The sequence below is a fragment of the Acomys russatus genome, chromosome 17, assembly GCF_903995435.1.
Source record: "Acomys russatus chromosome 17, mAcoRus1.1, whole genome shotgun sequence".
Classification (NCBI taxonomy): Eukaryota; Metazoa; Chordata; class Mammalia; order Rodentia; family Muridae; genus Acomys; species Acomys russatus.
This window is the reverse complement of record NC_067153.1, coordinates 60,671,841-60,694,421: the sequence shown is the minus strand read 5'-3', so window position 1 is coordinate 60,694,421 and position 22,581 is coordinate 60,671,841. Positions and strand designations below refer to the sequence as shown.

Genomic DNA, 22,581 nt, shown 5'->3' with positions numbered 1-22,581 from the left:
CCCAGAGAAAAGGAGAGCGTAATTAGCGTGGTAACCCTAGGAATGGAGGCCCTGGAGAGGCTGGGGAAGAAACCCCAGAGGAGACTGACACTGTAGAGGACCATCAGAAAGGCCAGGCTGTTTCAAATAGAACATGTGTGAGTGTGTGTGGTGTGTGGTGCTGGCCAGATGCCCCAGTGGAGTTGTGTCTACCAACATCAGTGCTAAAGAGGACAGTGAACCAAGAAACCGCCTAGGACTGTGGTCTGGAAGAACCCCATGGCGGCCTCTGAATGACCAGGAGTAGGAACCACAGCTTAGGTGGTCAGTAAGTACCGGATCAAGCCATGAAAAGGGAAACTGGCAAAACCACCTAAAATTACCTAAAACCCTTTAAAAAACTGAAGCCCTTGCACAAACACCAGACCGTTGTCTACGCTGCCATTGTGAAAAGGATGTTGGGAAAACAGGAAGGAAACGCCAGTGTTGGGAGGAAAAGATCAGTGATTGACCCCTTTTTACAGGAAGATAACCCGCAGTGCTTTCCCAAGACGGGAGGATGGAGCAGCCAACAAGCTGAGGTGAAGGGCTGGCTGTCCTGGCCGCCTGCCTCTGGGCTTAGTGGGCGGGGACTTATCTTAGAAGAAAGCCGGGAACAAATGCTGTCACCAGTTGGCATAGTAAAATGGGAGCAGTTGTGCCTTCCTTTCCTGGTGATTCGGAGGCTGGAGATTAACATCCCCCTTCACAGTGGGGGTAACGGCAAACAGGTGCTATTACAAGGCCCAACCCTCCTCATGGGACAGAACCTCGCAGCGCGGCGAAGGGAATTCTGCAGCTTCTTCCCTCCAGGAGGTGGGGACAAGGTAGGGGCGGGCTGCCTGAGGAGGAGGAGGAGCTCGTTTCTTGTGACCCGCCCATTCCAGTCTGGCCTGGAGCTGAGGGAACACGTCCTGTCGTCCGCCCGCGAACAACCTGCCCTGGTACCCCGTGGTCTGACCCGGTCCAGTCATGACCCTGCGCCCCTTGCTCCTGCCGCTCTGGCCGCCGCTGCTGCTGCTGCTGCTCAGTGGGTCGGTGTGCTGGGCTGAGGCTGGGCCAGAAACCGAAAGTCCTGTCCGGACCCTCCAAGTGGAGACCCTGGTGAGGAGACCGTCGCGCCACCCCCGTCTCCCCAGCCCCGCGCCGCCGCCCCACCACCCTTCAAGGCCAGGGATCATGGGGGAGCACGGGGCTCTAAATGAACCTGTGAGCGAAGAGGAGAGGAACTGGGTTGGGGGAGAAGGTGCTGGGTCTCCGCCTGCGGTAGGTAACAGGATCTTAGGAGGAGCAGCCTTGACCCTTGTAGTCTGATCATAGGTGCAGCCCCCTGAATCGTGCACGGAGTCCGCTGCCTTTGGAGACACGCTCCACATACACTACACGGTGAGGGGCCTGAGGGGGTCCGAGGCGTGGCCTGGGAGGGGGCGGCGCCCGGCTGAAACACGTCAGCTTTGGTTTGGACACGTGGCAAGCTAGAGAACTCGAGTCCTAGGGTCTGCCAGCACGTGGCGGCGGGAGTGGGGGTGTCCTCTCGCCTGCGTCTTTTTCTTCCATGTTTCCCCGCCAGTTCCTCTCCAGCACTGAGAAAGAAAGGGTAGAGAAATCTCCAACAAGTGCCAGCCCCTTGGGGCTTCCTGTTCCTTTTTTCCCCCGTGAGGGTGGCAGTTGGAGGAGAGGGGGGCCAGGAGGCAAGGTTGTTGGGAGGGTTGCCGCCTGGCCGTCCCGGTGTGTGTGGCCTGCCTTTGGGGGCAGGAGGGGGGGGAAGGAATGGTGGAGTTAGTTCTTGCTCTTTGTCTTCAGGGCAGCTTGGTAGATGGACGCATTATTGACACTTCTCTGACCAGAGATCCTCTGGTCATAGAACTTGGCCAAAAGCAGGTGATCCCAGGTATGTGCCCCGCGCCTTTGTCTTCTTCCTTATGTAAGGCCTTGCTTGGTGCCTTGACCGTCTGAATTACTCTAGAAAAGCCTCCTAGACCGAGTAAGACCCCAGGGATTTTTGGGTAGGGGGCTAAGAGTTTGAGAAGTGGAGCATGGCTCTCAATGAAGGTGGATCGCACCCTTTTGATCTTCCTTTTGGGTGCTATGGGGGTGGAATACGTGTAGCTTCTAGTTGTGTTATGTCTCCTCCCTCAAGGTCTGGAGCAGACCCTGCTGGACATGTGTGTGGGGTGAGTATCGGCACAGGTTGTGCCTGACTGCCCATATGCCTTCTCTGCCGCCCCAGTCGCAGGAGGCAGAACCTTTAGAATAAAGGGCCCCTAACTTCATACGAGACCCCTGAGGGCATCCAAAGCTGAGGGGACCTCTCTGCCAGTTTTGTTGGGGGAGCTGAGGTGTTGTAGGGAGATTGCTAACTTTGCTGGTCAATCTATTAGGTGGAGAAATTAATGATTTCGTATCAGTATCTGAGGTGGGAGGGTCTCTGGTGGCCCTTCAAATGGGCCGAGGCTGCCAGCTCACCTCTCTCCTTGCCTGCGACTCTTATTCCTTCCCTCAGAGAGAAGCGAAGAGCAGTCATCCCTTCCCACTTGGCCTATGGAAAGCGAGGGTACCCGCCGTCTATCCCAGGTAATCTGACTAGGCCTTTGTCCTGCCAGTCACAACAGAGCCCTAAGAACCAAGGGCTACTCGCTCTGTCTAGAACTTGAGAAAGCCCAGATCAAATTAAAGAAATAATTTAGCTGGGACTCCCCTTTCAGGCCCCCCTTTCTCCCAGATGACCTGTTACAGCCACATGGCTTAACCTTAGGCATATGGTGACTTTTTTTTTTTTTTTTCTTTCTGGTTTTTCAAGAGAAGGGTTTCTCTGTGTAGCCTTGGCTGTCCTAGACTTGCTTTGTAGACCAGGCTGGCCTTGAACTCACAGCGATCCACCTGCCTCTGCCTCCCAAGTGCTGGGATTAAAGGCATGTGCCACCACGCCTGGCCCCGTATGGTGACTTTTTGACACCTGCTTGAGCACATGGGTCTTGCTCCAACACTGCTTATCCCAGGGCACCAAATAACTCGGACCCAACCCAAAAGCAACCTTCAAAAGCCCTCACATAGAGCAGGTGACGTGACAGTCCTGTTATCCCTAGAATCCACCTTCACAAATTACTGCTGACACCTGTTCTTAAGGGCCAAGATTGGACAGATTTTCCAAGATGGATGTCTCTTGCTTTGGCTTAAAAAACACATGTTCTGGGGCCTGGAGAGATGGCTCAGAGGCTAAGAGCACTTCCTGCTCTTCCAAAGGTCCTGGGTTCAATTCCCAGCAACCACATAGTGGCTCACAACCATGTGTAATGAGATCTGACACTCTCTTCTGGCATGTAGGCACAAATGCAGGCAAAACAATGTATTCTTAATAAATAAATAAGTAAAATGTTTTTTAAAAAACACGTGTTCTATGAAGTAAAACGTGCTTCTCCACAGTCTCTGGGAATGTGGTTCTTAGACTAGTGCAGGCTTTTGGGGAGCCCTGAAAAGAGGGAGAGCCAAGCATAGTCTTTTTTATTATTTATTTTTATTTTGTGTTTTATGTTATTATTGGTCTTTTGCCTGCATGTATGTCCATGTGGGGCTGTCAGATCTCCTGGAACTAGAGTTACTGACAGCTCTAAGCTGCCATGTGGGTGCTGGGAATTGAACCTAGGTCTTCTGGAAGAGCAGTCAGTGATCTTAACCACTGAGCCATCATTGCAGCCCCACAAAATCTCTCTTAGCAAGTCAGGAAGCAGGGGCAGGTAGATCTCTGTGAGTTCGAGGCCACCCTGGTCTACAGAGTGAGTCCCTGTCTCAAGAACAGAACAAAAAACTCAAACTCTTCCCACTCCCATTGCTGCTGCTTTGCTTCTATTTGCAACTGTCCGACTCCTGCCCGCCCGCTTCCTCAAGCATCTCTTCCAGCCCTTGAGAATCTGCTGAGAATCTCATTGCATGTGCTCATCGGTTGGTAGAGCTTTTAAAGATACCTGCTTTTATTCCTGTTAATTTTAGTCCTATAAAAATTCTATCCTGTGGCTGTTTGGAACTGGGGTCCATTTGGTATAGAAGACTCTCAAACATAAATGCTCACTTGTGGTAGACAGATGGCCGGCTGAGCAGTTAAGAGCACTGGCTACTCTTGAAGACTCGGGGTTCAATTCCCAGCACCCACATGCCATCCAGGGGATCCAACACCCTCTCCTTACTCCAAGGATACTAGGCATGTGTGTGGTGGACAGACACACACCAAACACTCAGATACATAAAATCTTTAAAGAGATTACAAAATCAGTAAATGCTTACTTGGAAATATGGAAGAGCCAGCATGCTTCCCAGCCACAGATCTCTTGTGCTGTCAAAGATCTGTAGTGAAAGTCAACATGCGTGTCCTTAGTCTGCTCCTAACCCTCCTGCCTTTCCTCAGGGACACAACCCCACACTTCATATTGCCAAATCACATTTGTTTTCTGTGGCCCACCCTCCTTGTTTTAATCCCAGTCTAGAGCTCTGGATAAACACACCAATTCTAGCACACACACACACCCCCCCAGCCTGACCCATCCCAGCTGATGCAGTGGTGCAGACCCTAACCGTTCCTGCCCTCTGCCTCACCAGCGGATGCAGGGGTGCAGACCCTAACCCCCTGCCCTCTGCCCCTCCAGCTGATGCAGGGGTGCAGACCCTAACCCCTGCCCTCTGCCCTCCAGCTGATGCAGGGGTGCAGACCCTAAACCCCTGCCCTCTGCCCCTCCAGCTGATGCAGGGGTGCAGACCCTAACCCCCTGCCCTCTGCCCCTCCAGCTGATGCAGGGGTGCAGACCCTAACCCCCTGCCCTCTGCCTCACCCAGCTGATGCAGGGTGCAGACCCTAACCCCCTGCCCCCCAGCTGATGCAGGGTGCAGACCCTAACCCCCTGCCCTCTGCCCCTCCAGCTGATGCAGGGGTGCAGACCCTAACCCCCTGCCCTCTGCCCCTCCAGCTGATGCAGGGGTGCAGACCCTAACCCCCTGCCCTCTGCCCCTCCAGCTGATGCAGTGGTGCAGACCCTAACCCCCTGCCCTCTGCCCCTCCAGCTGATGCAGGGGTGCAGACCCTAACCCCCTGCCCTCTGCCCCTCCAGCTGATGCAGGGGTGCAGACCCTAACCCCCTGCCCTCTGCCCCTCCAGCTGATGCAGTGGTGCAGACCCTAACCCCTGCCCTCTGCCCCTCCAGCTGATGCAGGGGTGCAGACCCCTAACCCCCTGCCCTCTGCCCCTCCAGCTGATGCAGGGGTGCAGACCCTAACCCCCTGCCCTCTGCCCCTCCAGCTGATGCAGGGGTGCAGACCCTAACCCCCTGCCCTCTGCCCCTCCAGCTGATGCAGGGGTGCAGACCCTAACCCCCTGCCCTCTGCCCCTCCAGCTGATGCAGAGGTGCAGACCCTAACCCCCTGCCCTCTGCCCCTCCAGCTGATGCAGGGTGCAGACCCTAACCCCCTGCCCTCTGCCCCTCCAGCTGATGCGGGCACCCTAACCCCCTGCCCTCTGCCCCTCCAGCTGATGCAGGGGTGCAGACCCTAACCCCCTGCCCTCTGCCCCTCCAGCTGATGCAGGGGTGCAGACCCTAACCCCCTGCCCTCTGCCCCTCCAGCTGATGCAGTGGTGCAGTATGATGTGGAGCTGATCGCATTGACTCGCGCAAACTCCTGGCAAAGGCTGCTGAAGGGCATTTTGCCCCTGGTGGGCATGGCTATGGTGCCAGCACTCCTGGGCCTGATTGGGTATCACCTATACAAAAAGGCCAGCAGACCGAAAGTCTCCAAAAAGAAGCTGAAAGAAGAAAAACGAAACAAGAGTAAGAAGAAATAAATAGTGGGCTCTAAGAGAACGTTGTAGTCTCCGCCTGACACTACTATTCCCCCCTCCTCTTTTAGTTCCTTCCTTACTACTGTGCCAGGGTGAACGTGGGCATCAGACAACACTGTAAAGTTAGTCCTCCTCTTCCACCTGCAGGAGGGTTTTGGGGACTGAACGGAGGTCACAGACTCTCGAAACCAGTGCTTTCCCTGCTGAGCCACCTCTCTGGGTCCTGCTTTTCTTCTAAGACAGGGTCTTGCATTTGTTGTGTGGCCCATGCTGGCCTCGGACTCACAAGCCTCCTGGCTCAGTGTTAATTACAGATATGTGCAGCCACGCCCTGGTCACCCACTCAATATTTTGAGGCTGTTTTCATGGGTAGAGAAGAGAGCGTTCTGGAGCAGGGTCTTGCCTGTGGTTGAGTGGCTGGAGGCCAGGGAGCACCTCTTCCTCTCACCTGCTCTTGCTGTCCTAACTTACCCTGAGGAGCAGCTGGTCTTGAGTCTGCTTCCTATAGTGCTGTGGAGGAAGCAAGTTCACCACCTACTAGGCACCTACGATTCTCTCCCTGGGACCAAAATGTCTCTTGTATCCTTGAAGTAAACAGGAGGAAGAGACAAAGATATAACTAGGGCTAAGGATAGGGTTCAGTTGGTAGAATGCTTGTCTACAACGCAAAAGCAAAACAAACAAAAAAACCCAAAACCCACAAACAAACAAACAAACAGACAAACAAAACCCCAAAAACAAACAAACATGATACACACCTACCCTGCCTCTGCCTCTTCCCTCCCCTGCACCTAATTGCTGGGGTTAAAGGTATGGGCAGCCACCATCACCTGTCAACCTTTTTTTTTTTTTTTAAGGAACTTCCAAACCACAGGGAAGGTTTTCTTTCTTTCTTTTATTTATTTTTTAAAAGAATAATGTATTGATTATACTGCGTGGGGTAGTGGCAGTAAGTAGAGTGCAGTCTGGAGCCTCCATTAAGTTAATAGCAAAGCACTCAGGTTTAAAAAACAAAAAAACTTCTCTGGGGTTTGGAAAGAGGTTTCCTCCTTGGATCACAGGATTCGGGAGACGACGTGGGCTGCTTCGATGACAGTGTGAGTGGCTGGAGGTCTCCTGTCACCTGGCTGGGCTGCAGGTGCGCACAGCTGCGGCAGGTTGCTCCTGTGGTTTACAATGAAGAGCGGGTTGAGCTGGCTCAGCACTTCGTCGCTCACGGAGATGCCGTCCAGGTACTGCTTCAGCATCTGCCGCAGCTTCCCGCTGATGTCGGCCAGCTGTGCCCGCCGGTGCCGCAGGCTCAGGACCTCCAGCTTCACTTTGTTGTATCTCTTCCAGAAGTTCTCCATCCCTGAGTAGTCCGCCAGGATCTGAGAGTGTGGTTACAGGAAGGTGTGTGAGGGCCCGGGGCAGCAAGGCCCACCCAGCACCCTCCCTCCCTCACCTTGGCAATGTCCTCTGTGAGGTCCTCTGGGTTCTGTCTCTCCATCTCCTGCTCCTTGGGAGTCAGTACTGAAGAATAGAAAGGTAGTACTTTTTCTTCCTCTGTTTCAAATTTCCTGCATATTTCAGCAAGCTTAAGGATCTTTTCACCCTGTTGAGGGTTGTGAAGAAGCAGTTTAGGGAAAACAAAATAACCCCCCCACTGGGCAGGCATGGTGGCACACGGCTGTAATCCCAGCAGAGGCAGTTTTCTGTGAGTTCGAGGCCAGCCTGGTCTATAGAGCGAGTCCAGGACAGCCAAGGCTACATAGAGAAACCCTGTCTGGAAAAACCAAAGAAAAGAATTCCCCTGCCTGAGCCCAGGAAAGCTGCTCAGTTAGTAGGGAGCACATTTGGCACAGCCTGCCGGGTGCCAAACACTTGCCCAGCATTTTATAGTCTTCTTACCGCAGGTGCAACTCTTTATTACTCCCCTCTCCCTCTCTCCCAGCTACGTGAGCTGTGAGGCAATTATAGCTGGTCGTGGTGAGGCACGTCTTTAGTCTCAGCACTTGGGAGGCAGAAGCAGGCGGATCTCTGGGAGTTCGAGGCCAGCACACACACACACACACACACACGTGCACACAGGCACTCACACACACACACACATGGAGCAGACAGGAAAAAACACCCTCTGCAAAGCAGAGAGGGGATGCAGGATTCAGAAAAATCCCTATTCATTTTAAAGAGAGAATAGTATTTAAAAAAAAAAAAAAAAAAAAAGACCACAAGTGCCTGCTTAGTGAGAGAGGAGGGGCCTCCCTCCAGCCACACTTCCTGACTTTCTCCTGACTGCCCGTGGTCCCTTTACCTTCTCCACGACCTTTTTCAGGTCCTTGAGGGCGGCATTACTTTCAAGAGTGAGCTTGACTAAGTTCTCCTGAGCTAATCCCCGAGCCTGCGTCTTCTGGGCCTTAAGTTTTCGAAGCTGTATGTGGACCAGCTCCTTGTCGCTCCGGACAGACTGGTTCTGCCACTCATTTTCCCGGCAGTGGGCTGTGATCTTCCCTTTCAGGGTGCTTATGGCCTCCTGGAGGGACAGCAGATGCAGCTGACAAAGGGACAGTGGGGGCTAGGAGTAAAGTCTGTCATCTTGACCCACCCAGGGAGGCCCAGAAGAGTCTGGGAAAGCCTCCAGCTGAACACACAGACCTGTAGCTTCTGGATTTTCTTCATCTGCATCTCAATCTCTCTGGAGCTTTTCTCGTCCTTCACCTTCAGAGCCTCAAAGGCGGTCTTCTGGTCCTCGGTGGCGTCCGTGTAATTCTTGAGCGCGTCCTGGAACTTTCTCCACAGATCTTCCACTATGTTCTCCAGTTGTATGCGAAGAAAATGCTTTTCTTCCAGATTCTAGGAAACGCGTCCAGATACCACATGCTTAAGTTACCCTATTAGTGCCCGTGCCTGCATTAGCAGCGCTCGGGATGAGCTATACTCAGAGTGTGGTCCACAGTAACCTGGACCGGAAAGCGTACGAGTGGGTGGGGGTGGGATGGAGTGGGTGGAGCGGGGTGGGCCCAGCTCCATGAGAGTGGTGCCAGTTAGAGACAGAAAAGGCCCAGTGTTTCAGTTCCCTTCCATTTTTTGTTTGTTTTTGAGACAGGGTTTCTCTGTGTAGCCCTGGCTGTCCTGGAATTCGCTCAGTAGACCAAGCTGGCTGGTCTCGAACTCCGATCTAAAGTAAACCACTGGCTAAATTAAAAACAAGTGTTGTGGCTGGGGCTTAGTTGGCAGGCACTTGGCTAACACAGAATAAGGTTGGGTACCACAGTGCATGGTGTTACCCCACTTGGGAGGTGGAGGCAGGAGAACCAGAAGATGAAGGTAAAAGCAAAACAGTAGGTACAGGCCATCTTCTACTACATATTGAGTTCAAGGTCGGCCTGGGCTAGTAAGATGCTATCTCAAAAGTGAAAACAAGAACTTTATACCCGGGCTGGACAGATGGCTCAGAGGTTAAGAGCACTTCTAGAGGTCCTGAGTTCAATTCCCAGTAACCATATGGTGGCTCACAACCATCTATAATGTAATCTGATGCCCTCCTCTGGTGTGCAGGTGTACATGCAGGAAGAACACTGTATACATAATAATAAATGAATCTTTCTTTTCTTTTTGGTTTTTTGAGACAGGGTTTCTCTGTGTAACCTTGGCTGTCCTGGACTCGCTTTATAGACCAGGCTGGCCTTGAACTCACAGAGATCCACCTGCCTCTGCCTCCCGAGTGCTGCAATTAAAGGTGTGTGCCACCACGCCCGGCTATGAATAAATCTTTAAAAAAAAAACAAAAAATTTTATACCCAAATTTCTAAATGTAGATTTGCAAATCTATGATGGAAAGATTTATGGACCAAGGTTCTACAGACCTAGATTGTCCTGGAAAGATCGCTGTGAGCTCGAGGCCAGCCTGGTCTACAAAGCAAATCCAGGACAGCCACGGCTACATGGAGAAACCCTACCTCAAAAAAACAAAACAAAAAAAGACTGAGAGTGGGAGTGGGGGTGTCCTCAATTCTTTTGCCTGCTGTTGGAACCCTTTTTCTCCTCTAGATGCCTTGTCCAGCCTTGACATGAGGGTTTGTGCCTAGTTACCGTAACTTGTCCTGCTGTGTTCTGTTGCTGTCCCTGGGAGGACAGCTCTGTTCTCAAGGGAAATGGAGGAGGAGGGATCTGGGGGAGGGGGGTGGTGGGGAACAGGGAGGAGTGGAGGAAGGGGAAACTGGTTGGGATGTATTGTATGGGGGAAGAATAACTTTTTAAATGCGTTTTCATAACACTTAGAACAGTCCTGCCTCCCAACCAGTTTTCACAAGACCCCAAAGAAGCATGCACGGGGCACCTCGGTGGCCATGGCTTTATTGACTGTTGGCTCCAGGGCTTTCGTCCAGCTCTGGTTGCCTTGGACAGGCTCCTCGTGTCTCCCAGATCCCCGTACCCCATTTCTGTACCTTGTTTTTCAGATCATCCCACATGCTCTGGAACTCTAGCTTGCTTTCATACTCAGAGTCTATATAGTTCTGCTCCATGGCCATGTACACATCCTGTAGGTAGTGGATTTCCTTCTCGTGATGGTCAAGGATCATCTTCCTGCAGGAGGCAGGGCAGATGCAACATGTGGACCAACAATAGCAAAGAAATATGTACTATAACTATGAATGGGCCAAGTTTGGTGGCACACTCCCAGCACTTGAGAGGCAGAGGCAGGCAGATCTTCGTGAGTGAGAAGCCAGCCTGATCTATGTAATATGTTCCAGGCTAGCCAGGAATACACAGCGAGGCGCTTGTCTTAAAAAACAAACGAACAAACAAAAAAGCCAGGCAGCGGTGGTGCACGCCTGTAATCCCAGCACTCCGGAGGCAGAGGCAGGTGGATCACTGTGAGTTCCAGGCCAGCCTGTTCTACAAAGTGAGTCCAGGACAGCCAAGGCTACACAGAGAAACTCTATCTCAAAAAACCAAACCAAAGCAAAACAAAAACAATAACAACAACAGAGCAAAATCGAGGGGCTGGAGAGATGGCTAGAGGTTAAGAGTACTGGCTGTTCTTCCAAAGGTCCTGAGTTCAATTCCCAGCAACGACATGGTGGCTCACACCCATCTATGGTGAGATCTGGTGCCCTCTTCTGGTGCATGGGCACACATGCAGGCTGAAGGCTGTATAAATAATAAAAAATAAATCTTTAAAAAAAAAAAAAAAAGCAAAACTATGACTGGTACAAGCTTTTAGGCACAAGCAGGTGAGGAGGGAAAGGATTGCTGTATGCATGTGTGTGTGTTTTTTTTTCCCAGAAAAAAATAAGAATAGTTTGATTTTTGGAAATCTAAATAGGTTTACAGTGAACGCTTCCCCCCGCCCCTGCCCTGTCTACTGCTAGATGGATCGAATTTTGAGAGTTGGAAGCAGGAGGTACAGACAGGGACCTGGCAGGGGCAAAGGTAAGCTAAGGCTATAGGACTAAACCCAAAAATTGAGTTACATGGATCTTAGGACCCTGTCGGCCTGGGCTGTGGTTCAGGAAGGAGGCTCCACAGTACTGGGCATCTGCTTCTAGGCACAGGCTCCGGGACCGCCCCTGGATCCGTTCTCTCGGCTCCCATACCTTTCTGTCTCGAACTCCTTCGTTAGGGCTTCCAGCTCCGTGTTGTAGTGCTCCTCCAGGAGGCTGAGGCGGCGGCGCTGCAGGGTCAGCAGCTGGTCAGTGTTGTGTAAGTGGCTACGCAGAGCGTGGGCGTACTGCTCCTCGGCTTCAGTCAGGTCTTTAGCCAAAGACTGGGCAGGGCCAAGCAGCACCCATGAGAAAATAAAAATAGGCTCAGGGGGGTGGGGAGATGGATCAGCAGGGTCCTCAACACCCACAGGAGTCTGGTGTGGTGTCGCCCCTGTAATCGTGGGTTTGGGGAAAGAGAGAGAGGAGGAGTCCCAGCTCTGGTTGACCAGCCGGCCCTCCCAATTTGGTGAGTGAGCTCCCAATCTTATATCTCAAAATATAAGGCGGAGAGCAAATGAGAAAGACACGTGATGTCAACCTCTGGCACGAGTGCAAACACACACACACACACAGAGAGAGATTTAGGTATCTGGCTAAGTGGATGGCACAGTGGTATTTTCCTCTTGTTTCCTAATGGCTTTAGGAATGCTGGCTCTCCAATTCAGTCTTTAAAAATTAAGATTTGTTTATTATTTGCGTGTCTGTGTGCACACCTTTCTAAGTTTGTCCTGTGTACTGTAGGTATCCCAGGAGGCCAGAGGCCCTTAAGTACACTGAATAGGAGCTACAAGCAGTTGTGACCTAATGTGGGTGCTGGAACTTGAACCCAGCTCCTATGAAAGGACTGCGAGAGCTTCTAACCGCAGGGCCATCACTCCAGCCCCTTGCCATTTGGTCTTGATGCAAACCAAAAATGACGTCTTCAAGAGTAGGGATTGGTCCTGGTGGTGCACACCTTCATTCTCACCACTCAGGAGGCAGAGGCAGGTGGATATCCATGAGTTCAAGGCCAGCCTGGACTACAGAGTGAGTTCCAAGACAGCCAGAGCTGTTACACAGAGAAACCCTGTCTTGAAAAAAAAAAAGCACTGGGAAGGGCTGGAGAGATGGTTCAGCAGTAAAGTGCTGACTGCTTTTCCAGAGGTCCAGGATTTGATTCCCAGCACCCATGTAGCTGCCCACAACTTCTGTAACTCCAGTTCCAGGGCTCCAATGCCCTCTTCATGGGCATTGCTTGCTCGTGGTGCACTACACACATGTGCAGACACACAGGTAAAGTGAAAATAATTATTTTCTAAAGGAGAGTGAAGTGAGCAATGTTCTGTGGATCACAGACATTGATGCTGATGGAGCCATCATCAGCCATGGAATCCTGCTGGGCCTGGTGGCCCACGCCTTTAGTCCCCGCACTTTTGGGAGGCAGAGGCAGGCAGATTGCTGTGAGTTCAAGGCCAACCTGGTCTACAGAGTGAGTCTGGGACAGCTAAGGCTACACAGAGAGATCCTGTTTCGAACTGCCTCCCCCCAAAAGAGCCAGGAATCTTTGAAGAACTGGGTGTTTGAGGGCAGAAAATAATGTGAACCTAGTTTATTTTCTTACACAAATTAGTAGGGTGGCCATGGGGATGTGCACCTGTGACACCAGGCCATTGGGGCAAGCACATTGCAGATTCCCTGCGCTATATAACCCTGGCTGGGCCTGGAACTAACTATGTAAACCAAGCTGGCCTCCAATTCACAGAGATCCACCTAACTCTGCCTCCCTAAAGTTAGGATTAAAGGTGTGTGCCACCACTGTCCAGCAAAAATTATTTTACAGGGTTAGGGATGTAGCTCAGCAGTAGATTTTGCCTAAAACACATGAGAGCTAGAGTCCGATCCACAGTACTACAAGCACAAAAGAAAAAGGGGAAAAAAAAAAAGCCATCAAGCACCAATGAAGCCATGTCAGAGTGATTCAGGGGCCAACAGGAAGTGGCCTCTTGTGGCATACTGTATTGCAAAAATGAGCACACACTTCCATCCTCCAGCTTTCTGCTGTGTGACTTTGTCACTCCTCCACCAAAGGTGGAGTCTCATTTGGATATAGTGACAGATGCTTGCAATCCCAGCATTTGGAGGCAAGATGATCATGAATTCGGAAGCTGGAGAGATGGCTAAGAGGTTAAGAGCACTTGCTCTTTTTCATGAAGACCTGTGTTCAGTTCCCAGCACTGAATTCTCACAACTCCCTGTAACTCTTAACTCCAAGGGATCTGATGGCCTCTGTGGCCATTTGCACTCACATGCATCCCCACCGCCCAACACACACATAATTTTAAAATATTTTTTAAAAGATCATTAGTTTAAAAAAAAAAAAAAAAAAAAATAAAGATCATTAGTTTGAAGCCAGCAAGACTCATCTCAAAAAAAAAAAAAAAAAGAAAAGAAAGAAAGAAAGAAAAAGAAAAGAAAGAAGCCAGAAACAGAAGGGAAGATGGCAGAGTGGGAAGGAGGGGGGGACAGAAGGGACAAGAGAAAAACATTCCCTTTTCCACCGCCTTGAATCTGAGTGACTTTATGGCTATTGGACTCAACAGAAGAGGTGGGAATGGCACTTGGCACTGAGCCAGGTCCAACACGGCCCCTGATCTGGCCTGCCAGCTTCCACTTCCTGCCTCTTGGAATGCCTGTTCTTGGGAATGCATCCTCCAGGAACTGAGCCAGCATGCTGTGAGAAACCCGAAGCATGTGGAAAGGTGATGTGAATTCTAGCCAACCGCTTAGCTGAGCTCCTTCCTGGCTGACAGGCCAGTCAGGTGGAGGTCAGCAGTGGTCACTGACAGATTGACACACCATTCTTGCTTGTGAGAGGCAATCACCGTGGGGCTAAGGATGTGTTGTGTGGCTTTCCTGGAGAAACAGGAATGGATATCTACTCTCCCATAAGAGATGGTTCCACGGAAGCCCACCGTGGTGAGCCAGTTGGTTTACTGGCATCTTTACAGGAGCATGGATGACGGCTGTCATGAGCTGCATCCCTGAGCTCTGCAGTGTAGCTGATCTCAGGGTCCCTTCTCCCTAGCAGTTTCTGCTTACATAACCTCCGGGAGGGGCCGTGTGAATCTTCTGTTTCAGGAACTTCCTGTGTCTTAATGAGGCTGCCTGTTGGGAGCACAACAGGATGGATGGAGGACTGTAGTTGAGTGCCTTGCCTGTGCAGCGTGCTCTGAGCCCTTGGTTAGGTCCCTGGCATGCAGAGCTACACAGTTGAGTCTACCTACAGAGCCATAAAACATAATAAGGAAACTATTGTCAGCTACTAACTCGGGGGTGGGGGGGGGGTGGGGTTGTTATCAAAAGATACCTGGAACACTTTCACTAGGGGGGAAAAAAAACAAAGTGTGAGCACTAGTAAAGGGAAACACTGCAATAGATTGAAAAATAGATATCTATCTGACATAGTGCTGCACACCTTTAATCCCAGCAGCCAGCAAGTTCCAGGCCAGTCCGGGCTACACAGAGAGACAAACTCAAAATGAAAGGATCTGATTCCTGTTTGCCAACTTTCATAAAGTCTGGAGATACACAGGGCAGGGCAAACTGGCTCAGAGGGTGGAAAAGTCTGTTGTACAAACTTGGGGGCTTGGGTTCAATTTCACATGTGTGTGTACTGGCGCATGCCTTTAATCCTAGGCAGAGGCAGGTGGATCTCTGTGAGTTCGAGGCCAGCCTGGTCTACAAAGACAGTCTAAGACAGCCAGGGCTACCCAGGGAAGCCCTGTCTCGAAAAACCAGAAATAAAATAAAGGTAGGAGAGAGGTGATTGCACAAAGTTGTTTTCTGACCTCCACACACGCTCTGTAGCACATTCACACCCACTCACACCCACAGCGTAAAGTGTGTGTGTGTGTTTAAGCTATAACGTAGCTGAGTGTGGTGGTTCACAAGTATAATATTTTTGTTTGAGACAAGGTTCCCTGGCTCTCCTGGAACTCACTCTGTAGCCCAGCTGGCCTCAAACTCAGAGACCAATTTGCCTCTGCTTCCCCAGTACTGGGACCATAAAGGCATGCGCCACCACACCTGGCTCATAAGTTTAATGTTTGTTTGTTTGCTTTTGTTTTGTTTTGTTTTGTTTTTTCAAGACATGTTTTTCTGTGTAGCCCTGGCTGTGCTGGACTCCCTTTGTAGACCAGGCTGGCCTCGAACTCACAGGGATCCATCTCCCTCTGCCTCCCGAGTGCCGGGATCACTAGTATAATCTTAACACTTGAGAGGCTGGGGCAGGAAGACTGCTGTGATTTCAAGGCCAGTCTGGACTCAGAGATAAAAGAAAGGTGAGTTAATGGCTTAACTGGCAAAGTTCCTGCCAAGCAAATACAAGGACCTGGGCTTGGAACCTGCACATAAAGACCCGGGCCTCATGGTACACTTAACTCCCCTGTGCCGGTCACCACTCATTCATGGTGGATCACTCATTGGCTATGCAGCCTAGCCCAGCTGATGAGCTTCAGGCTCAGCAAGAGACTGTCTCAAAACAGAAAGTGCTCACTTTGGCAGCACGTATACAAGAGTTGGGATAATATAGCAGAGATTAGCATGACCCTGAGTAAGGGTGACATGCAAATATGTAAAGTGGTTAAAAAAAAAAAAAAAAAACCAGGGTCTTTCGATTGTGTAGCTCCATTAGCATGGAACTTGCGGTGTAGACCAAGTTGGCCTCAAACTCAGAAACCCTTCAGCCTCTGCTCTGATTGAAGGCATGTGACTCCAGGCCCAGCCCATTTTTGTATTGTTTTGTTTTTCAAGACAGGGTTTCTCTGTGTGATAACCTGGCTGTCCTGGAACTCTCTTTGTAGAACTCACAAACATCCACAAGCTTCTGCCTCCTCAAGTGCTGGGATTAAAGGCATGTGCCACTGCGCCCAGCTAACTTACATGACTGTTTTAGATTTATTTTATTTCATGTATATTAGCATTGTCTGCATGTCTGTGTGTGTACTATGTGTATGCCTGGTGCCCTGGAGGTCAGAGAGGGCATCAGTCTCTAAGCGTTACGGATGGTTGTTAAGTTCTGACAGCTGTGGATACAGGATCTCCCCTCCTTTCTCTCCTGTCTAGTAATAGGGGTAAAAGAAGGCTAGAGAGGAAAGAGAGACAGAGATCTTTGAACCTAATTTATTTCTTCTTGTTTCTTCTTTGAGTATGACTACTAACAAACTGCATCCAACCCTCCATGAATGACCAACACCCACCAATCCTGCCTCTTGGGGCCTTAGCATTTATATACCCTCTGAAAACTTCCCAGAATTCCAAACATCACACAATTGCAGAAACTATCTGCAGCTGGCAAAACCATGCTTCTGCTAGAGCACGAGGCAAATCATAGTCAGCAGCTGCTGTGGACAGTCTGAAGCAGCCCCCATCCCCACACCTGGAATTAAAACAAAAACATATTCTTACAAATTTGTATATTTTAGAGACACCAAACTTACAAAGTTGTCACTACAATAGAGTGCTTTTCTAACATGTACAAGGCCCTGGGTTTTCTCCTCAGCACTGGAAAAAAATGTTGGGGCCGGAGAGATGGCTCAGAGGTTAGGGACACTGACTGCTCTTCCAGAGGACCCAGGCTCGATTCCCAGCACCTACATGGTAGCTTACAACTGTCTGTAACTCCAGCTCCAGGGGACCTGACACCCTCACACAGACATACATGCACACAAAACATCAATGTACATAAAAAAAGAATAAATAAGTATTTTTTGTTTGCTTGTTTTGTTTTTTTGAGCCAGGGTTTCTCTGTGATAGCCATGGCTGTCCTGGACTTACTTTGTAGACCAGGCTGGCCTCGAACTCACAGCGATCACCTGCCTCTGTCTCCCGAGTGCTGAGATTAAAGGCGTTCACCACCATGCCCAGCACAGATAAATAATTTTGTATTTTTTGGTTTTCTGAGACAGGGTCTCTCTGTGTAGCCTTGGCCATCCTGGACTCACTTTGTAGACCAAGCTGGCCTCAAACTCACAGCGATCCGCCTGCCTCTGCCTCCCGAGTGCTGGGATTAAAGGCGTGCACCACCACACCCGGCTTTTTAAATAATTTTTTAAAAAGAGAAGAAGAGGCCATACTTAAGTTGTAACTTCTAGCATGAAGTTGCCTGGAGCCTGCTGACTCCCCACCGCAGCAAGGCTGAGGCAGAAGGAAAGATGTACAGTGAATATTTGCTGTTACTGAGGAGTTGTGTTTGAGAAGAAGAGACTAAAGAGGAGCTGGGATGCAGGTAGTTAGTAAAAGGTTGATTGAAAAAGGGATAAATCATGGCGCATGTCTTTCATCCCAGCACTCAGGAGACAGAGGTTGGCAGATCTCGCAGAGTTTGAGGCCAGCCTGGTCTACATAGTGAGTCCAGGCTAGCTAAGAAAAGAAAAGAAAAAAAGAAAAATGGGGCGGGGCGGGGGGGCTGTGGCTCCCCCTTGGTGCCACCTCCGAGGCAGCCCCCATCTCCTGTGTGGATCTTGGTTCCCCTCAGATCTTTAGTGAAGCGGAGATAGTAAAAAACAGAATGGAGAAATTCCTCCAGCACAAGTCTGACCAACAGCTCAGGACTAAGCAGGCGTGCAGAGGCAGCAGTAGGGTACAGCACTGGCCACGAGAGCAACACGCAATCCAAGCGCACGCAGCCGGTGTCTCTGTAAGTTCCCACTCCCCAGCATCAAGGAGCTGGAAGTGGCCCACGCGTGACGATCTCACCGGGCTGAGAACGCTCATGTTTCCTCCAAGACCCCCAGAGCTGCTGTGGAAAGGGCAGCATGGTGGCCATCCAAATCACCAGTCCCAAAGCCAGGCTGTGCAACGAAAAAAGTGAATAGAAGGCTCAGGCGCGCGCTTCAAAGTGGGAGGCTGGGACATACAGAGCCAAGGAGACAGCCGAACCCATACAGAAGCAGACGGCTCCAGAAAGCTGCCCTTTGACCTCCACGACATGTGTACCCACACACATATTATACGCACAGGTTTTAAGAAAAGGATGTGGCCACTGAGGCACACTACAGCTTCCACAACATGACCTTTTTTTCCCCTTTGGGGCGGGGGCAGTTGCAAGGGCAGAGAGCAGATATAAAGAAGGGAGATGAGTGGGATTGGGGTGCATGATGTGAAACTCACAAAGAATCAATAAAAAGTTATTATTATTATTATTATTTTGATTTTTTGAGACAGGGTTTCTCTGTGTAGCCTTGGCTGTCCTGGACTTGCTTTGTAGACCAGGCTGGCCTTGAACTCACTGAGATCCGACTGCCTCTGCCTCCCAAGTGCTGGGATTAAAGCCGTGCGCCACCACACCTGGCTTTAAAAGTTAGATTTTTTTTTTTTTTTTTAAAAAGCAAACTCTAGGGCTGGAGTCTTCCACAGGTCCAGAGTTCAGTTCCCAGCAACCACATGGTGGCTCATGACCATCTGTAATGAGATCTGGTGCCTTCTTGTGGCAGACAGGTGCACATTTGGGCAAAATACCATATAAATAATAAATTAGTCTATTAAAAAAATAGAAAAGTGTGCACGCCTTTAATCCCAACACTTGGGAGGCAGAGGCAGGCAGATTGCTGTGAGTTCGAGGCCAGCCTGGTCTACAGAGTGAGTCCAGGACAGCCAAGGCTACACAGAGAAACCCTGTCTCAAAAAACCAAAGAAGAAAAAAAAAAGTAAAGTAAACTCCTTTAAAAGATGAGAATGGAGCTGGACTGGTGACCCCTGCCAATAATCCCAGTCCCCGAGGCTGAGGCAGGACTCCTAATGTACAGCCTCAACTGTCTAAGTCTGCTTCCATTTCCGTCCAAAAGAGCATTAGGATGGCTGAGCAAATGGTTTGGAAATGCAGAATTGCTCTCCCCTGACCTTGTCTCAGACCACTATATTGAAGCAAGGAGGCCAAACGGCTCGAATGAGGCAGTGGAGTAAGTCAAAGTGCCTACACCTTGCCAGGTGCAGTGGCACACATCTTTGATGGCAGAACTTGGGAGGCAGAGGCAGGCGGACCTCTGCGAGCTGGAGGCCAGCCTGGACTACATAGCATGTTTCAGGACAGCCAGAGTTAGAGCCTCTCCACAAAATACCCACTGTCTCCTCCTAGCCCTCTGACCAGAGCTAGGCACCCCTGGACAAGTCAGTTCCCCTCTCTGGAACTGCGCCTTCTCATACTGAAATAAACGTCCAGGCCTAAGCTCAAGTTGCTGGTGAGGCTGTGCCACAGGCCATGTTTGGGGGCAGTGGGTGACCAAGGACAGCAGTTCCTCTAAGGAAGAGAGGACAGGAACAGCTCAGCAGTTTGTTTCTCACTCTCAGTGACAGTAATTAGAACCCGTAGGCTACATGTATCACAGCCTGTGCCTCATGAAGGCTTGATGGCCGATTAGGTAGCCTGCACCTGCGATGCCAGCAGTTGGCAAGTTGAGGTAGGAGGATGAGGAGTTCTAGGTCATCCTCCATTTACACAATGAGTCTGGTACCAGCATGGGGATGCGTGACCTTGATCATCATCATCAAACAATAACAATAATAATAACAACAACAATAATTCAGGAGGCCCGTTCTACCCAGAAAGCCCAGGGAAGCCACCCTCCAGTGTGTTTTGTCTTGTTTTGAGAAAGCAAGTACCTTGATGACACTGTCCTTGCAGTCCACCACTCGCTCAAACGTTTGGCTGAGGATCTCGATGTCCTTGTGAAGCTCCCTAGTCTTCACTTCCCGGAGGACAGTTCGCCACTGCGTGTTAATCTTATTAAGGTTCAGAGCGCTGTTGTGTTCTTCCTTGGCTAGCTTGTCCTGTGTGAGGAATAGACGCATCCGTTTTTAGCCAACACTTGTGGGTCTCCCACAGTGCAATCCATACCATGCCGGGGGGGCGGGGAAAATACCAGTTCTGTGTACTCTGAAGTATTAAAGCTCTTGGCAGCCAACAAACACTCTGGGGCTCCTGTTTGTGGGGTCCCCGCCGCCCGATGAATTTCTTTCAGGGTGAAGCACCAGAGTAGAAGACTTTCTAACACGCCACTCCAGACCAAACATCAGATTTCAAGACAGCTGAATTTGGACCCTTGACAGCATCTACTTTCCTAATTCCGGGGCTCATTTGATGCTGCCAATCTCTATTTCCCCCTCCCATGCTTCACAGAGAGCTCCCTAGTCCGAAACCAACGTTGCCTAAAGCCCATGTATTTTGGGCAGAAGACTGACTTCAGAGGTGGGACGGAAGGGGTGAAAAAGTAGCCAGCCACCATGACGGGAGCCCAGGCAAGGGCGCCAGGTTTGGGCAGGACACACTGCAGACAAGCATCACCTTCAAGAACTGGGCGAGAAGCCGCTCTTTCTTCTTGGCTGCCTCCTCATCTGCCAGCAACTTCTGCTGAAAGAGGAGCAGCTGCTCCTCGTCGGTCAGCGGTGCCTTGGACTTTTTACCTTTCTTAGGCATGGCTGGGCGGCGGACTGGGCCCAGGCAAGGAGCCTCGGCCTGCCGCCCCGGCCTACGTGTGAGAAATTAGAAGGAAAAGGCTCCCGTAGACAGGGACCTTCTGGAACTAAGGGTATAGGGCCTTAGTTAGACCCCAGTCCTCCGCCAAGAGCGCTCAGGACCACGGCTTGTCGGCGAAGAGATGCATCTCGTCTCTTAGCAACAGCAACAAGGACCTTCGCTGAGACCGCTGGGTGAGAAATCGAGAGCCTCATTTCAAAGCGCCCCCTGTACGCAGGAGGACCGCAGTCAGTTCTTGAGAGAAAGCCTTTTAACCTAAGAACCCTAGTCTCTCTATTTAAATAAATAAATTAAATTAAAGGTTTCAAATATTTTTCTTCTATTTTACTTTTTTATTCTGTGTATGTGTGTTTTGCCTGTATGTTATATCTGAGCACCATGTGCCTGTAAAGGCCAGAAGATGGTGTTGGATTCTGTGGAACAGGTGAAAAAAAAAAAAAAAAAAACCCACACATACGTTCACATATCATTTTTGTGGATGGGCAGGTGAGATGGCTGGCTGGGTAAGAGAGTGCTGCCAAGCCTGATGGCCTGAGATTACCTGTAACCCCAGTTTCAGGGGATCAAAATCCCTCTTTGTAGCCTCAGTGGACGCTGCACTCATGTGCACAAACACACGTACACACAGAATATTCTAGAATCTTTTTTAAATGTTCTCCTTGGAAATGGAGAGCAACTGCTTGTTGCATTTGCAGAAGACCTTGGTTTGGTTCCCAGCACCCACATGGCAGCTCATGTGGGTTTTTAACTCCAGTTCCAGGGGATTCCCTCTTCTGACTTCTGTGGACACCAGGTACAGACATGGTGCACATACACACATGTAGACAAACACACAAATGCACATATAAAATAAATGCATCTTAGTTTTTAAAAAAATTGAGGCAGGCACACGCCTTTAATCCCAGCACTTGAGAGGCAGAGGCAGGCAGGTCTTTGAGTTCATTTGAGGCCAGCCTGGTCTACAGAATAAGTTCCGGGACAGCCAGGGCTACACGGAGAAACCCTGTCTTGAAAAGAGTAGGAAGTGGGATATAGGTGATTTGGGGGGGGGGGTTCTGTATCTACCACACTTCTCTACCCCAATCCCTTCCAACCGGACACTAAGCAGGCAAGAAAGAAGCTTAGAGGGAAAAGTGGGCGTAGACCTCTTTAAACTACTTCCTGCTGACTAGGGGCACTGGGTTCCCAGGGGCAAGTCCAGCAATGCAGCAATGCAGCGATGCAGCGATGCAGCAAATGCAGCGGCAGGGGAGCTGCAGTGACCACAGTCCCTCCTGGCGGGGGGGGGGGGGCTCTCCCATTTGTACCTTCTTGAGTCCCCCAGAATTAAATTATCTGCAGCTGGCAAAATTCACGCCCTTCTTACAGCAGGGTGATAACCATAGTCAACAGCTGTGGACAAACTGATGCAGCCTCGTATCACACAGCCAGGATTAAAACAAAAACATATTCATGTAACATAACTAGGTTGGTTTTTCTTTTGTTTTTGTTTTTGTTTTTGTTTTTGTTTTTGTTTTTGTTTTTCAAGACAGCGTTTCTCGGTGTAGCCTTGGCTGTCCAGGAACTCTCTTTGTAGACCAGGCTGACCTCGAACTCACATAGATTTGCCTGCCCTGCCTCTGCCTCCAGAGTGCTAGGATTACAGGCGTGTGCCACCATGACTGGTTTATAACTGGGCTTTTAAAGAAACCAAAATTCAGCCGCATCCCAGGCAGGCCTTGAACTTTTGAACTTCCTGCTTCAGCCTCTTCAAGTAGCCACAA

General features: G+C 50.3%; 2 protein-coding genes across 2 annotated transcripts; one reads left to right on the top strand and one right to left on the bottom strand.

Moving 5' to 3' along the window:
- The first annotated feature begins 880 nt into the window (after window positions 1-880).
- On the top strand, window positions 881-5,876 carry Fkbp11 (FKBP prolyl isomerase 11). The gene is made up of 6 exons (XM_051159430.1): window positions 881-1,122; window positions 1,339-1,404; window positions 1,822-1,909; window positions 2,159-2,192; window positions 2,522-2,592; window positions 5,625-5,876. The coding sequence occupies exons 1-6, from the start codon at window positions 991-993 to the stop codon at window positions 5,840-5,842; spliced, it is 609 nt and encodes a 202-aa protein (XP_051015387.1). The 5' UTR covers window positions 881-990; the 3' UTR covers window positions 5,843-5,876.
- Window positions 5,877-6,850: 974 nt separating this feature from the next.
- On the bottom strand, window positions 6,851-20,928 carry Ccdc65 (coiled-coil domain containing 65). Its single transcript, XM_051160307.1, has 8 exons — window positions 20,627-20,928; window positions 19,945-20,112; window positions 11,419-11,588; window positions 10,267-10,405; window positions 8,474-8,671; window positions 8,133-8,351; window positions 7,284-7,433; window positions 6,851-7,209 (listed from the first exon to the last, which is right to left on the bottom strand). The coding sequence occupies exons 1-8, from the start codon at window positions 20,756-20,758 to the stop codon at window positions 6,895-6,897; spliced, it is 1,491 nt and encodes a 496-aa protein (XP_051016264.1). The 5' UTR covers window positions 20,759-20,928; the 3' UTR covers window positions 6,851-6,894.
- Window positions 20,929-22,581: the final 1,653 nt, after the last annotated feature.